General features: G+C 38.7%; 1 protein-coding gene across 1 annotated transcript in view; it reads right to left on the bottom strand.

Moving 5' to 3' along the window:
* WDR27 (WD repeat domain 27) overlaps positions 1-16008 on the bottom strand; it is a 131257-nt gene that overhangs the window by 79647 nt on the left and 35602 nt on the right. The window contains exons 20-21 of the mRNA XM_075042083.1: positions 15590-15711; positions 8504-8601 (exon numbers count right to left, since the gene is read on the bottom strand). Of these exons, the coding sequence (XP_074898184.1) occupies positions 8504-8601; positions 15590-15711 (220 nt within the window). The remainder of the gene's footprint in view (positions 1-8503; positions 8602-15589; positions 15712-16008) is intronic.

The following is a 16008-nucleotide window of genomic DNA, read 5'->3' as shown; positions in this document are numbered from 1 at the left end:
ACAACTTCCTTTCAAAAGAATTTGACTCCTCTGCATCTGTGACCAATAACTCAATTACTCCACCTCTAAATGGATGCATAAGAACTAACAGGATTCCAAGGCTTTCACTCATCTCTTCTCTGCTACACCACAGCAATAGAAAGCAATGTCTGACTCATAGGACAGTGCCACTTCTCCTTGTGCTAGTACGGCCACAGTAAAAACTAACACCCTGGATTCTATTTTCTTAATTGTTTTCCTGTTCAACTTTTCCATTATAATCAGGACGTATGTTCTATTACAAGTATAGCTACTTCCCCACCCCCTCAAAATCCTGCTCTAAAAAGACATTTAAAAAAATTGATTCCAATTAAACTTTCCACAGAATCCAGCAGAAACTTTGTTATGCAATCTATTAACTCCAGAGATCTCCAGGTATCACGGCAATGGAAAAAAGTGGGTAAAAAATCCTAGAATAAACAGATAGATATTATGTGTATAATTTTAGCTTATTCTAGGAGTTCTCTTATTTCAGGCTTTTTTTTTTTCCCTCCTGGTTTTTTTTAAGTAGCAACAGGTGGTGATCAAACGTATTTTGGATATTGCAAGCTTTATGTGGCCAGCTGGCATGCTGTCCAGCCTCCTAAGAATGCTTTTCTGGTCAGAGCTTTTCAGGGGTTACCATGACAAACATCTGGTAATTGCATGGGACAGCAAACAGCCAAGTTTTCCCTATGTTCTCCATTGTACAGCTTTTAGTCTACATTCCAAAGTATGTATCTTTTTATGTTGCAAACAACTTGCAGAATATTAGAAAAAAAAGTAACGTTTTCTGTCTTTGTAAGAGAAAGATACCAGAATGGTACATGTCTTTATAAATTAGGAAATACTCTCACAAATTAGTCTATTATTTCATTCTACTTGCTGCATTAAAAAAAATCTTGACTGCAAACCAAAGTTTTCTTTTTTTTAACCACTTTTCCTTGTATTCTGTTACTTTGTCCCAGCGCTCTGGTATTTGTTCAGAGACCCTTCAGTACCAGCAGATCCATTGAGGCTCTACAAAATCCGAGTATAACTTGACAGTAGTAGTAGCTACCTTAGATGTTCTGTACACATGGGTTTCATTTTCAACACACACCAAAACCCTTCACATAGGAGCTCAGCATGTTTTCACCAGCAGCATCCAGCAGGGACCACATGTTCCCCATCCTGTATACTTTCATGCATTCCTAGTCCCAAACTTGGAGGAACTCCAGCCACTGCTTTATCCCTTTTTCCCTCAGAATCCAGATAACAAGACTCAAAGCTCCAGGGAAAGAAAAGATGGCAAATCATGGGGTCCTCATGTTCAGAAGAGACCAAAAAGTAATCAAATTCTGAGTATGTGTATATGTGTATCTTGCTCAGGATGATGTCAAGCAGTTAGTTCACAGTGGAGAAGCAAACTGAAAAGTATCTGAAAATTGAAGGGCCATTCATTCAAACTGTATGTCTGACCCTAAGGGTCTCAAAGTGTAATTGTTAGAAAATGTATAAGATGAGTTCCATGTGGCTACAGGAATTCTACTAAAATATGTTGCCAGGAGAGCTTATGATCTAGTTGCACAGGATCATAATACTAGTTGGAGATTTTACCTTAATGTCTAAAACTATCTTTATACAATTGGCAAATCTTTTCAGAGGCTGAAAGAGGGTGAAACTGATTTTCCCTGGGATCGTGCATCAAAGCATTATCATGCATCTGAGTATTCTGCAGAAGAAATTCAGTATGTCCAAGTAGTCCAATATTCTTCAAATATCTTCACTGTGCTCCAATAAGCACCCACTGCCTTTTTTCCAGAAAGAGATGAGGAATGGCTATTTCGGCCGCAAACAGCATTAGAGCAGCTGGACTTCTATTCCTCAACTGTTCGGAGTGCAAGTCAGAGGCAGGCTGCTCCTGCCACCAAAGGTGTTACTGTGGTGGTGGTTGGGACCTCCTCCCAACACCTTGCCCCTGCCAATCTCATTACCTGCAACAGTAATCTAGCAGCTGTCACATCTACCTCCCCACACATACCATAGTAGCAGCTCAGACCTCTAAATTTGGCAGTAATAACTTTTCCCTGCTCTCCTCACCTCTGGGTATATAATGAGCACATCTGACAGCATAGCATAACTGTCCCATTCCTTCCTTCTAAATTAATTCCCCATTTCAGTTGTTATTGTCCATCCTGCTCTCTTATGCAACATTACATCCATTCCCCCAGCAAGTTTCCTATCTCTATATTTCTGTAGCAAATAGAGAAAAGCAAATGATAATTTCATAGAAACACAGAGTCACGTCATGGTTGAGGTTGGTAGGCAGCTCTGGAGGTTGCCTTATCCAACCGCCCTGCTCACACAGAGCCAGTGTGGCTTCACCAGTGCTACAGAGAGGGGAAGCACCACCTCCCTCAACCTGCTGGCAACACTTGTCCTAATGCAGCCCAGGACATCATTAGCCTTCTTTGCCACAAGGGCATATTTCTGGCTCATGTTCATCTTGGTGTCCACCAGGACCCCCAGGTCCTTTTCTGCAAATCTGCTTTCCAGCTAGTCACACCCCCAGTATATACTGGTGCCTGGGGGTTGTGCTTGGTGCCAAGGGGACTTTGCACTTCCCCTTGTTGAACTTCATGAGGCTCCTGTCAGCCCATTTCTCCAGACTGTTCAAGTCCTTCTGGATGGCAGCACAACCTTCTGGTGTATCAGACACTCCTCTCAGTTTTGTGTCATCAGCAAACTTGCTACACTCTGCCCCATCATCCAATTGTCAATGAAGATGTTGAACAGGATTTGAACCAGTACTGATCCCTGGGGTACACTGCTAGTTACTGGCCTCCAACTAGACTTCATGCCACTGATCACCACCCTCTGAGGTTCCCATTCAGGCAGTTTTCAAGCCTCCTCACTGTCTGCTCATCCAGCCCATACTTCATCAGCTTCTCTATGAAGATGTTATGGAAGACAGCTTTGAAAGCCTTACTGAAGTCACAGTAGACAATATCCACTGCTCCCCCCTCACCTTACAAACCAGTAATTTTATCACAGATGTTTATCGAATTGGTCAAGCATGACTTCCCCTTAGTGAATCCATACTGACTACTCCGGACTAATTCCTTGTCATTTATGTGTCTGGAACTAGTTTCCAGGATTAACTGCTCCATCACCTTCCCAGGGATTGAGGTGAGGCTGACCAGCCTGTAGTTCCCTGGGTCCTCCTTCTTGCCCTTTCTGAAGGGCCTTTTCCTCAGAAATTTATAGAAACTATGTCTTCTTGCCCAGCTAGAGATAGGAACAATTACTGAACAGATATTGTAAGGCAACATATAAAAACCACCCAAGCTGCAGCTACAAAGACAACTTGTGCCTCACTTCATTTCATATTCTGCCAAACACTAAGTGTCTTAGATTAAGAAGTCTGCTGTTGATGCAGGTGTTCTTCCTTCAAAGGGAAGGCAATGGCTGATAAGAGCAGAGACAAGAGTATTTTTTCATGTCAGCACATGAAAAGACCTGAGCAACTCTTCACTCACCCAAAAATGTTTCTATGGGACAACCTCTGCAAAATCAGTAAATCTTTCTTCAGTTATTCACCTAGGCTGAATGATCAGCATATTCATATGCTGATCATGCTCACAATCTAGCAAATTCATCAGTGCATGGCTTCCCTGTACAGAGGTATTGACCTTGCATTATCTTAATCTGTTTATATAATACATTACAGATCTGTGTATATACTACCTATGTTACTATACCTTTCAGAAGTGGAAGGAGTTACTTTCAAGTTAGGAGTATTGCTTAGAACATTAAGCAGCTTTTGGGATCCAACTAGCTACATGGATCTCAAGCTTGGTAATTACCAGGACCAACTTATCAGCACTTTTTTTTTGGAGCAGAAACAGAAATAAAACATCACAAGGCATTCCTTAGTGCATTTTGCAGACCTGTGCACCTTATGTGAGAAATAAATATAATGGTGAATATGCATGTCAGAGTGCAGCAAGAGCAGGGCTGCTACAAAAGGGAAAATGAGTGAGAAGCCAGTGGTGGTCATGGCACAGTGTTGTCACTGACCAGGGCACTGTCCCACTGTATCTGAATAGGGTGGACAAGAGTTGTGTGCTGATAACAAGGTCTATTGACCGTCTCAGAAAAAGTGAGGTGATGAACCAGGTCCAAGGTCCATCCTGGGAGTCCAGTCAGGAGCAGCAGGAGATGGAGCCAGATACAGGGCTGGAGGCAGGACTGCAACATGGATCAGCTGGAGACAGAACTCAAGGCAAACTACCTACAATGTAGGTCAAGGTCCATGCAGGAAACAAGGCCGGAGGCAAGACTTGAGACAGGTACATCAATAACATAGTTCAGGCAAGGACTAAATGTCCAGGCCTGAGCTTAAATGGAGTGCCTGAAGCAAGAAGCAGAGAGTGCATGGGTGGGGGGTCCAATGATCAGGGCAATTAAGGCCCAGTGGTGTGCTCAGGCCCCTCATTGTGCAGTCTGTAACTTTCAAGACATATCTGAAAATCTGTGACCAAGCCAGGCCATGCAATTAGCGTCACAAAGAATGAAGCTTTACTGCACCGTGACTTTAGCCACATTTTAATGATGAGCACAGAAGGTCCACATCAGTGCCTAAAAGCTTTGCAGAAAATCTGAAATCCGTCTTGGGGAAGAAAAGCTTACACTACTTCAAATTCTAGAACCTCTCTTAGGGAAGTGACTCTTTGGAATGAATCATGCAAGGGAAAGAGCAAACTGCTGCAGAAATCTGGACAACTGATTTTTCTCAACATCAGGCAGTCATGAAGATGAGGGTATTCATGTAACTTTGCCAGTGAATGTGAGCTGGTGCTACAACTACATGTTTAGTCAATATTCAAAATGCATTTAACAAAGTGAAGACAGCAACACTTTAAATTGATAGTTTCCTCTTAACATAGTGAATGAAAGAAACTTCCTTTCTTCTGGATGCTCTAATGCGCAGAATTATCTAATCTACAAGTGGGAGGAAATGAGAAATTGAAAAGATCCAGACTGGTAAAACAGAATTGAAAACTGTCATGTGAAATTTAAGTGACAAATGAACATATTAAAGCAGCTGGTATTTAGTCTAGTCTGCCATTTTGGGTTGTTATGGGTTTACTGTGTAAGGGAATGGAATTTTCCTCAATTCCTAAGTTTCTGCACTTTTTCTATGCATTGGTTTTACAGAACTGGGATATATCTGTCTCTCACTGCCCTGTATGTTCATGAACCTAGTCACTAAAAACAGGCAGTCTGAATCTTTCTTGGTAATCCTAAAGCTGGTAACTGTAATGTTCTTCTCATTCAGATTCCCATTGCACCTCAGTCTAACTCTTGTGTTCATTGCTTCCACCTTGGACCCAAGAGAAGCTATTTTTACTTGTTCTCCAAGTAGCCAATCTGTTAGACAAGATAGACTTAAATTGCTCTTCACAATGCCTTGGAAGTTGGCCAAAGGTCATTATCTTACCCTAATGCATGTATTCATAAAGCCTCATAGTTCATTATCCTAACCTGGAAGAAGAGTAGCCAGAGTTGGTTCTTCTTCCAAAAAGATCTATTCTCCTTGGTTCTTTATTTGTAAGTATGCTTTGTAGATTGTCTGGAGCTTTTCTTAGCTACAGTTATAAATGAGGAAAATGCAGGAGAAGCATAAAAATATTCAAAACCTTCAGATGAAACTTTACAAATCCATGCATTTCAAAGCAAATGCAGCAGGAGTCTAAGTAAATCCAAAAGTCACTAGCAGTGTCCAAGATTCCCTCATTTATTGGCAGGATGACCTGGCTGTGTGAGGTTGGCTGACAACATCAGAAAGTTAAAATGCCTTCTCTTGTACCACCTTCAGAGGAACCCATAACACTCTCTGGCACTCTCTGAAGCAATCTTGGAATGCCTCCAGATCATCAATAGTAAAAGAGACAGACAGATTCACAGCTTTATCCAGTAAGAATAATGAAAATGGAAGTTGCAAAACACTCTCACCAACTTCAAGAACAAAAGAAAAGATAATTTAAATGAACTTTCACTGGAAAAAAAATGTAGTTTGATAATACAGACTGAATGGAAAAATTCTTGTAGAACTCAGAGAAAAAAAAAAAAAATTAAAAACCTATAAAGCTGCAGGCCAGGATAACATGTCTGAAGATTTACTCTAAGCAAAGATCAAAAAAGAACCTGAGCATCCTGCTATGATTCCTCAGTCAATGATGAGAAAAGGAATGCATGTCAGAAGAATAAAAAAAGGAACCAACATCAAAGAAACTGAATAAAGAAACAACTAAAAGTCCCAGGGAAACTGTGCAGAGTTACTCTGAAAATTACTTCCCATGCTTTCAACTGCAGCTTTCAAGAGCACCATGCTGCAGGGGTTTTTTTCCCTATTTAATCAGAATTTCTTACTTTACAGTATTATTAAATAAAGTAAAAATGGATAGAACTCATTAAGGGCAACAAGCAGATTAAACAAAAGCAAAACAGTTTTCACTGTGGATGTCTAGGGCAAATATTTAGAACAAAATCAACAAACAATAAAGTTGAGATCTTGCAGCTAGTGTTACTATCCACAACACTGCAAACAGTACAAATGAGAAGGTGGACTTACCTTTGCTATATTTCAAGAACACTGGACAACGATTTCACTAAACAAACCCTATTCTGGCAAACCCAAAGCAGAAACAAAGAGAGGTCATTCCAGAGGGACCATTCAAAACACAGTAATGGCTGATGCACCAACTTTACAAATCAACAACTTTAAGAGATTAAAGATACTGGCCCACCATAAGATTGTTTAGGAACTAATCTCTCCTGTAAGCACCCAACAGTGCAAGAGATGGACTGGATTTGATTGGACAAGACCTACGAACACAAAAAAAAAAGCAAAAGTTTTCAGTCTGTGTAACTGTATAGTAGACCTAACACTTCAGTGCAGACTTGTGCCAAGTTCAGATAGAGCTTTCCAAACTCAGCCGTTTCACATTTATTTATGTGAAAAACACCTGGTGAACACATTAGGAAAAAGTGAACAGTTTTCTTCCTTATGAGAACTCAAGAATAGATTATAAAATACAGAAGACTCAATCTCTGGTCTGAGCAATGAGTGAAAATTTAATTTTTAAAAACTGTTTGTCTTCTTTATCCTGAAAGTTACTAGCAAGTGAAAAATCATTATTTATTTTCTCTATTTCTTCTCTACAACAGTTGCTACCATTTATCACTGTGTAATGTGTAACAAACACACACACATATACATAATACCTAATAAGCACCCTTAAAATATGTGTCATTAAGGACTTGAATTACTTTTTTGAAGTTTGGCTAATAGAACTCAGTGGACACTAGAATACACTGACTCTGCCAAATTAAATATAGAGCAAGAACATACATAAATTATTCCCCTCTTCATTTAATTGATTGCCCAGATTTTACACTTTAACTATTTTACCATTCACCTGCTCTACTTATATTAGTATTTAGAAACAAAGAGACAGATAAGTGATCTGTGAAAAGCTTTCTACTTTTTCATTACTCTTCAGCAACACAGTTTGAGCAGCTCATTAGAAAAACATAAGAAGGTAACAGATTCCAACGCCAGCAGTCTCTAGTTTCATTACTTTCTGACATTCAGTGTAGGTAATAGAGCAATGCTTTTGGCAAGAACATATATGCCCCCTATAGATTTAATGTATTCTTACCACAGAAAGATGGAAATAAACAAAAGGTTCATTAAGCATTTCCTAAATAGAAAATTCAGTACTAGAAAAATTATATTAAATCTTTCAATAAGTATATGTTTACATACACACAAAGCAAATATGAAATTATTCTTTAAAACTTAAACATCCTCCTGTCCAAACCCCTTTTCTTTTAAACATAATCTTTCAGCCTGCACAACAGAGGCTGCCCCAAGTATTTCCTTTCCTGAGCAATGTTCCCTCCCCACCACCCTCTCCCTTTGTCCCACAGCTTTCCCAGGTACAACACTGAAAGGTTTTTAGAAAAAGTGTAGCAGTTTATTCTGAGTTTATGATAAAGTATTATGCAAATTTATAGCACTACATACATGATTTGTAATAATGTTGTTACAATGACATTTGTATTTTAAAAGCTGGAAGATAAATTTTACCTCCTTTAGTCGTAATGACATGCTGTTTTGGAAATACCATTAGCATTCAGTTCAATATACTATTTTATATATCTAATTAGATCTACAAAGGTACACAAACATGGGTGATAGATCTTGACCATTTAATCGCTTCCACATAACTAACTACAACTGAGGAACCAGCATTTTGTTTGTGGTCTCTTAAAATTAGTAAATTCCAACTAGCCTTTAATTTTCTTTTTTAAAGGCCTGACTGTAGATCTGATTCCACATCCAAATTTCTACTGGTATACCACAGCAAGTATGACAATTCTGAATAAAGATAAAGCATGGCTTTTTATTCCAAGGTACCTAATTCAGCCTTACCTCAGTGTTCTTAAATCCCACAGTTTGATGCCATCACCTGCAGCTGTGGTCATGAAAAGATTGTAAGCTTCAGGTTGCTGAGTGCTGAAGGATGACCCCTGTAAAATATGAAATCAGTTTCAGGTAACTATTCTTGTGGTGCTAAATATTTATAGAATCATAGAATATCTTAAATTAGAAGGGACCCATAGGGTGTCCAACTCCCTGCTCCTTACCTAAAACTAAACCTTATGACTAAGAACATTGTCCAGATGCTCCGCGAACTCTTACAGGTTTGGTGCTGTGACCACTTCCCTGGGGAGCTGGTTCCAGTGACCAACCACCCTCTCAGTGAAGAATTTATTCCGTGTAAAAAATAAACAATGAATGTTTGTTAGGTTATGTGATAAAAAGCTTGTCTGCACACACACAAAGGAGTGCAGAGGAAAGTTGGCATGTGGAGGAACCCCTATAACCCAGTCAGAGAAATGGAGCACTTCTCAGCGTTGTCCCAGGACAGCCATGAGCCCTTTGGTCCAGGGGTGATACCCACCATGATGAGTCAATGGGAGAGGCTCTCTGGGTCATCTCGCAGACTGATGGGGATTACTACCTATCAGGGTATGGCATTCATTATGGGATGTAGGGGAAAATCATTCTGTGATTGCACAAGACATTATGGGATGTTTAGGGGAGGAAATAAGGGTGGGGAAAGGGAGAGATCAAAAAGTAGTCCAACATTTAATTATAAGCCATGTTTAGCTCTGGCATAAGTGGGCACACTTCCCATTGACTTCAGTAGCAATTGCATTCATTCATAACAGGACTGATTTTGGCTTTGTACCTTTAAATAATTAAATCCAGTCTATCTTTAAACCTCTGATTTTTTAACATCCATATTGGCAAATCCTGTCCTTTTTGCTGGCTACAAACTTCTTTCTCCAGGGAACTAAATATAAACAGTTAAAACTCCTTTTTTCCTTTCCCCACCATTCACATTCTTGATTTGGCTGAATAAATCACAGAAACCTCAAGGCCATTTCCCGCAATCAGTGCTTGACTGCCAGGAATCTTCTATTCGTTATGAAAACTGGCGTATAGCTGGAAAATGCTCTAGTATTTAGTCAATAGAATTCCCCAAACGGCAAGACAAAGCAGGGCACTCCGCATTAAAAAGACTATAGGAGCTTTCGTTTACTTTGCTTCAAGCAGGTTTCCTTCCTAAACTAAGGATTACCACAGCCTGCTCTAACAGATGAACTAAAATGCGCTGTGCAACAGATTTCCCAACAAAGTCTACACATTCTCACATTAGCTGTGTATAACTATAAAAAAAGAGTAATTGTAAAAGAGAAAGACAATAGTTGTTCAAAGGATAGTATTCATTAAAAGTTAGAGAGCCTTCTTTCTTTCTGTGTTTTTGAAACTTTTACTCACTATCCCTTTCTTCAGTCAGCAATGATCACAGAGTGCAATACAAAAAGTTCTACTGACACATACACATTTACTTCACGCACTACTCCTTTACTTTAGAACACACTTACAGTAATACAGGTAAGAAGAAGTTTAATCTCCTTGTTCCTTTCCTGCCCTGGCACTTTTTCAGTAATATACTTTACTAATACAAAGCTATACTTGTATCTTCAAACTATGTTTGCTACTGAATATTGCTGTAGAAGACAAGAAAATATATACTAGTTGGGATAATACACAGGTTGAATTTTATTTATCTCTTTGTGCTTTTACAGTCCATTAATTTATGATAATCTATAATTTATAAGAATCTAATGCAAAAAGTAGCGTGTTCCAACACACTATTCAAACTATATTCATTCTGACAAATCATTTGTCTATGCCCCATCATCTTCCTCATCCACCACTGTAATTCTTCTTCAGCTTCTCTCTAGACTAACTACATTGCAACTTCTACATAAAATTTTGCCTTAAGAAGGACATGGTTCAACAGAATCCCTATCTCATTCACTAATTCCATATGAACACCATTGATATCCAAACAGTGCAGCTGGCTTATGCTAAAGGCATCGATTAATAGATGTCTCAGAAAACACTCCACATCTTCCAGGCAAGCACATACCTTCAGATAGGTTTGTCACTATGGCTAGGAAAAAGTTAACTAACTGAAACTTCTGAGTTGCCTATTACATTTTTCAGCCTTCACATCATGCACATTTCCTGATTAATGGACCAATGAATTTTGAAACAAAAGGGTCTAGGCAGAAAACTAGAAACTTTGTTGTTTCTCTGAAAATGAATGTAATCTATAACTGTGTTTGCTAGCAGAACATAATACCATCCAAATATTTGTGGTTGATACTGATAGATTCCTGTTCACTACAAATGTATTGCTAACACTAAAGCTCTGAATCTGTATGGTCTGATCTCAAATTGCCATCTACTTCTGTATCTCAGAGGTTCCTAAACTCTAAAACAGGAACACAATTTTGATATTTCAATCAATTCATTATACTATGTTTCTTAAAAGTTAGTATGCAAAACAATGGAACCATGAAAAGTCACGTAATACTTTGGTAATCATTGATAATCAAGTTCCATTAGGTGATCCTATTTATCAAACCAAAATCATCAAGTTGGAAATCACTGGTTGAACAAAACAACTTACAGCAGTGTAAATCCCTTATTATCAGCTTAGGATAATTGCCTTGATAGGCTTGGTGTAAGATGGCTAAAGACTACTTATCAGAGTGAGGTGAAGCTACTACAGCCAGAAAGGCAACATTCGCTCATTGCCTCAGAATGAGCTTAATGACATCACTTGGGTCTAGTAACACCCTGCACTAAAATATCATAAGCAGTTCTGAGAGTAGGGTCTGGAAACCAGACACAGGTTCAGGGAATAATGGAGTGTCCCTCAACACCAGCCGATGACTGAAAAGTGGGAGATTTCCACCAGTTTCCTCAGGCTGAGGAGACCAATGAAGCTCTTTCCACCAGCTCCTAAGCAAGCGCTCTGAAAAGTAAGCTATTACACGAACCTGCAGCAGTATCACCACCACACCTCCGCAGGACCATGTATTTAGCCCAGTTTCCTCATGAAATGATGCTTATGCAATTGTACTCTCTGCTGGTTCCCACCCAGAATTTTTTTTAACCTGCTCACTATTTAAATCCAATCTGACAGAGAGATAAAGGTCTTACAATAATTATGTTTCCACAAGATACATGTAAATGAGTTATTAGCAGAGAGAAATTCAAACCAGCACAGCCATTAAGGAAAGGGATTTTGTTTGCAAGCCATTAACCAGCCAACACAACAGTAATTTACAACAGGTGTGCAGTCTGGCATGCTTCTCAGTCAACTAGTAATTAGGACATGACAAGAAGATAAGGTTGTGATGGGGAGGGCTGTTTAGGGAACAAAACTGAAAGTGCATGTGGTGGGGAGGTGAAGGTTATAAAAAACACAATAGTCAAATCGGAGTTTTTGTGGTGGATTTGGAAGGTGATATTTAAGGACACAGCCTTAAAATCCTTTAGAAAGGATGCTTAATTAGTTTTGTTACTGCTGGAAGAACCTGTATACAAAGAAAGGCAAGCTTTGTATTGTCATTATATGGTATGCCCTGAGCGCTTCAGGAGAATTTGGTGCTAAAATGCTTTTTAAGGAAACAAAAATACACTGAGGTTTGGAATAATAAATATTAATATGCTCAATTAAATCAAGATTATAGAGGTTCTAAGCAAGCAGTATAAGGCCTAAAGTTCTGCAAGGAATTTAATTGTGCAAGCTTTAATCATATACGGAGCTTCAAGAACTAGCCATGTCTTTGGTGGTTTCCCCTCCTGAACTTCAGTAGCCAAAGTTGCGCTATTTTGGATCCAGGAATAAGGGTTCTTTATGTATCAAATCCTAAATAACTGTACTAATCTAAGGTAGATGACAAATGGGAAGTAATGTGCCACAAGTGATACAAATACATCAACAAAAATCTGGTAGTAAGCACACTACCCAGAACAACTTCTTCCTTAGGTGAGGTTCCCTAGGTGAGGGGGTTTTTGTTACGATTTTGCCCAGCTTCCTCTTTTCCTTCTACAGTTTTTCTTTATCCAATACTTTACATTTGTCATAGCCCCATAAGTCTAGCTCTAAAATGGCCTTTTTATAAGTTTCAGAATACCTATCTCCCATCTGAGAGATGCTTGCTACATTCTTGCTCTGATTTGTCTTCCCTGGTGTTGACAAAAGAACAAAAATTCACAGCACAAAATACTGTTCTGTAGAACATAAGGAAAGACCTGAAGAAAACACAATCAAGTCACTGAAATACTATAGATGGAAAGGCATAGTGTGAAAATATTTATATATCTGTTGGCATACATATATATACAGTGTGTATATATAGACAAACATTACTCTCAACCACTGTTGCAATTTAAGTTTTTCAAGTCAATGTATTCATTATTCTTCATCTCACTATAAACATGTAACAACATAGGGCAGCTTCTTACCTTATGCAAATAGGGAAACTACGGTCTTTAAAGACTTACCAGCCAAGATTTTTTTCTTACATTTCTTTCTGCTCTGAGTCACAGTAATGACAATTTTTCCCCAGCTTCCATTCAATTTTTGTAATTTTTCTTCAGCATTATACTACTGAATTTTTCATTTCTGAACTAATCCTTTGCATTAAAAGCTGAGTTTAAAATGGGAAGACCTTCTAACTGTGCTACTGCCTTTAATTTAAAGATGTTTAGAATTATTCTTTGTACTAAAGCAGAAGTCCCAGCCTTCTGGGAGTGAGCTTTACTGATGCTGCTCTCTTCAGTTCCCTGCATCCTTCTCCTCCCTCATGGCCATTATTTCCCCAAACCTAGTTTCTTCCAGTCCTTGCATCTGTCTCCTCTGGACTCTTGCAAGACACTGAGGTTCAAGGTGGTGAGAAGGGAAGACATAATCAGGGCAAAGAAGCTCTGGGAACAACACTAACTACATGGTTGTGGGTGACTGGAACAGTATGGGGCAGGGAGGATTCTACTAGAGTGAAGGAATTAAGTATGAGAAGGAGGAGAAAGAGGTTGTAGGAGATGGAGAAGTGAAGACTCATAGCTGGAGAGGCAGAGCACCTGTAATGATATAGAGAGACACAGCCTAGCTTCAACTGGTGACATAGCTTTGGAGATGTAAACTGGCCAAGCGGCACAGGATCAGAGGTACAGGCTTCAGCCATAGGATGGTTATCCTGGAGCTCCAGCAAACTGTCAGGAAGCTTGAGGCAGTACAGTTTTCACAGAGGTTGCCAGTGAGAAAGGGAGAAGAGTGACAAGATAGAAGACAAGCTGGAAGCCCCATCTGGTTGCTGCCACTGTTCTTGTCTCCAAGGAAGAGGGAGAAGAGTCAGTAAGAATGAGCAGAACCACCACCAGATGCACACCTCACCTGAAAAGAAGGACCACTGCAGCAATTTGCTAGCCTACAATAGCAAACACTCCATGTACTTATTCTATATATGTGCACTGTGTGACTACATACTCTACATTCATCTGCAATATTTTACAAAGTGTTAAGAAGAACTGAGATTACCTTGCATAATTCAAGCTTCAGATAAGGGACAAGTTTTCATCAACTGTACTTACAACTGTACAGAAGGTTGCAGACTGAATATCTCAGGCAAGGATACAGTCTGATTTTACAATCTAATTACAGTCAGAAAGATTCAAAACATTCCTGCTAAAGAAAGATAAGCTGTGGCAGGTAATGATTCAGTAGAGTGGTTTATAATTTTCAGCATACAATTACTGGATCAAGGCTTCATCACAGTGATAACTGCCACTGCAACAAGGGATGTGCTATACTCTACAAAACGTAAAGTGATGATTCTGACCACTGACAGTCATTAGAGAATTGCGGGAGGGGGTGTGAACTTATTGATTTTAGCCAGTATATTTTGGGCAGATTTCAAGAGAAGGAACTATAAAGAATTCTACTCTGGCTTCACTGCAATTACTGCAGATTTTGATAAGCAAAACAAGGGTTTCTTGATTCTTGAGAGACAGAAGACTTTTGCATTCATTTTATTTAAAAGGCCACAGAGAGAGATTTTCAAATTTACACACAGCATTCTGCATATTTTTATAAGTCTACAAAATATTTTAGCATATTATCTTAATGTAAATGCACATGTATATTTACTCTAACAGCTTTAAACTATACACTGTAACAAAATAGTTGATGTGTAATTTTCCTATTGACTTATCTAAAGTATTAATTTTATATAACTGAAAAAATAGAGAACCTTGATCTATAATTTTCAAAAAAAATGGTCAATTTTATTTGCTATACCACATACCTCTAGGTTTTTTCCCCGAGTGAATACTTGCCCACAGCTTTAAAGTTTTTCTTGATTAAATAACCTGAAGCCACTAAGCTGACCAAGCAAAAAGAAAAGCCAGAACTTTAAGCCTGTATCTGTTACAAATAGTACTGAAATAGTTAGCACAATTTTAAGTGTTTTACCAGATCACATCTCTCAGGAAAACCCACAAAGACTTCTACAAAAGTAGTAATAAGGAACTGTTTCAAACCCACAGAAGCAAGGACTTTCCAACTGGGAATGAAGAACCCTACTCAATCAAACCTAACACAGTAGGCATTCCAGCATGTACAATACCGTAAGACCTCCAAACATTCAAATCAATCTTCAAGTAAAAAAAAAGAGCAAGGATGAGGGCTTTTAAGTCATCTATTCTATTGCTACTGAGCAATTATTTTTTTTTGGTTGCTGTTTCTAAAGTTTCAGAATAAATCAGAAAACTTCAGATTCAACTTCAGAGAACAGTCACATAACAAGAAGTTCCTGCTGAACTACAGTGTTACAGTCTTGTGCAAGTAAAGCAAAGGGGTAATAGACACTTCCCTAATAGCAAGCTTGTTCAGTCATTCTCACTGCTCCCTGCTTTCCACTGGAGAACAAATGAGATCTGGGTGCCTTTATCACACAGACTTATGACCTTGCCCATCCTCCCCAACATATAAAAAACTCTATCAATTACAATCAATTATGTTATTAGCCTCCGATTTCTTTGTTGATGGAGTTGTAGTGGTACTATAAAATTTAATAAAGTACATACCTTATTTTGGCAGATCTGATGGACTGATCTAGTATGAACATCTGGTATCACTGCTGTGCTACAGCCTGCGTTGAGGTCAAAAACTTCCAATGCTCGGTTGCTGCCAGCTGTAAGTACAATATCTGTACAGTTCTCTGTGTTAAAGTTAAACTGATCTAAAGGAACAAAAGCATATAGATAGACAAAAAGACAGGTAAATAGGTATCAAGACTCTGTTGTATTTAGTGCTCTATGAGCAGCACCAAAAATCTTACAGTCCTAAAAAATTTATGTCCAAGGCTGAAGTTCAATACCACAAAAAAATACAGCATTTTTACTCTAATAGAAAAAGAGTAGTAAAGAATCAAATGCTAATTACTTTAACTGAAGTTATCTCCATCTCATTAAGTCCAAAGAACTATAAAGAAAATAAGAAATAC

Source organism: Buteo buteo, chromosome 12 (assembly GCF_964188355.1).
Source record: "Buteo buteo chromosome 12, bButBut1.hap1.1, whole genome shotgun sequence".
In the NCBI taxonomy this organism is placed as follows: Eukaryota; Metazoa; Chordata; class Aves; order Accipitriformes; family Accipitridae; genus Buteo; species Buteo buteo.
The sequence above is the reverse complement of the archived record's forward strand: the minus strand, read 5'-3'. Positions and strand labels throughout refer to the sequence as shown.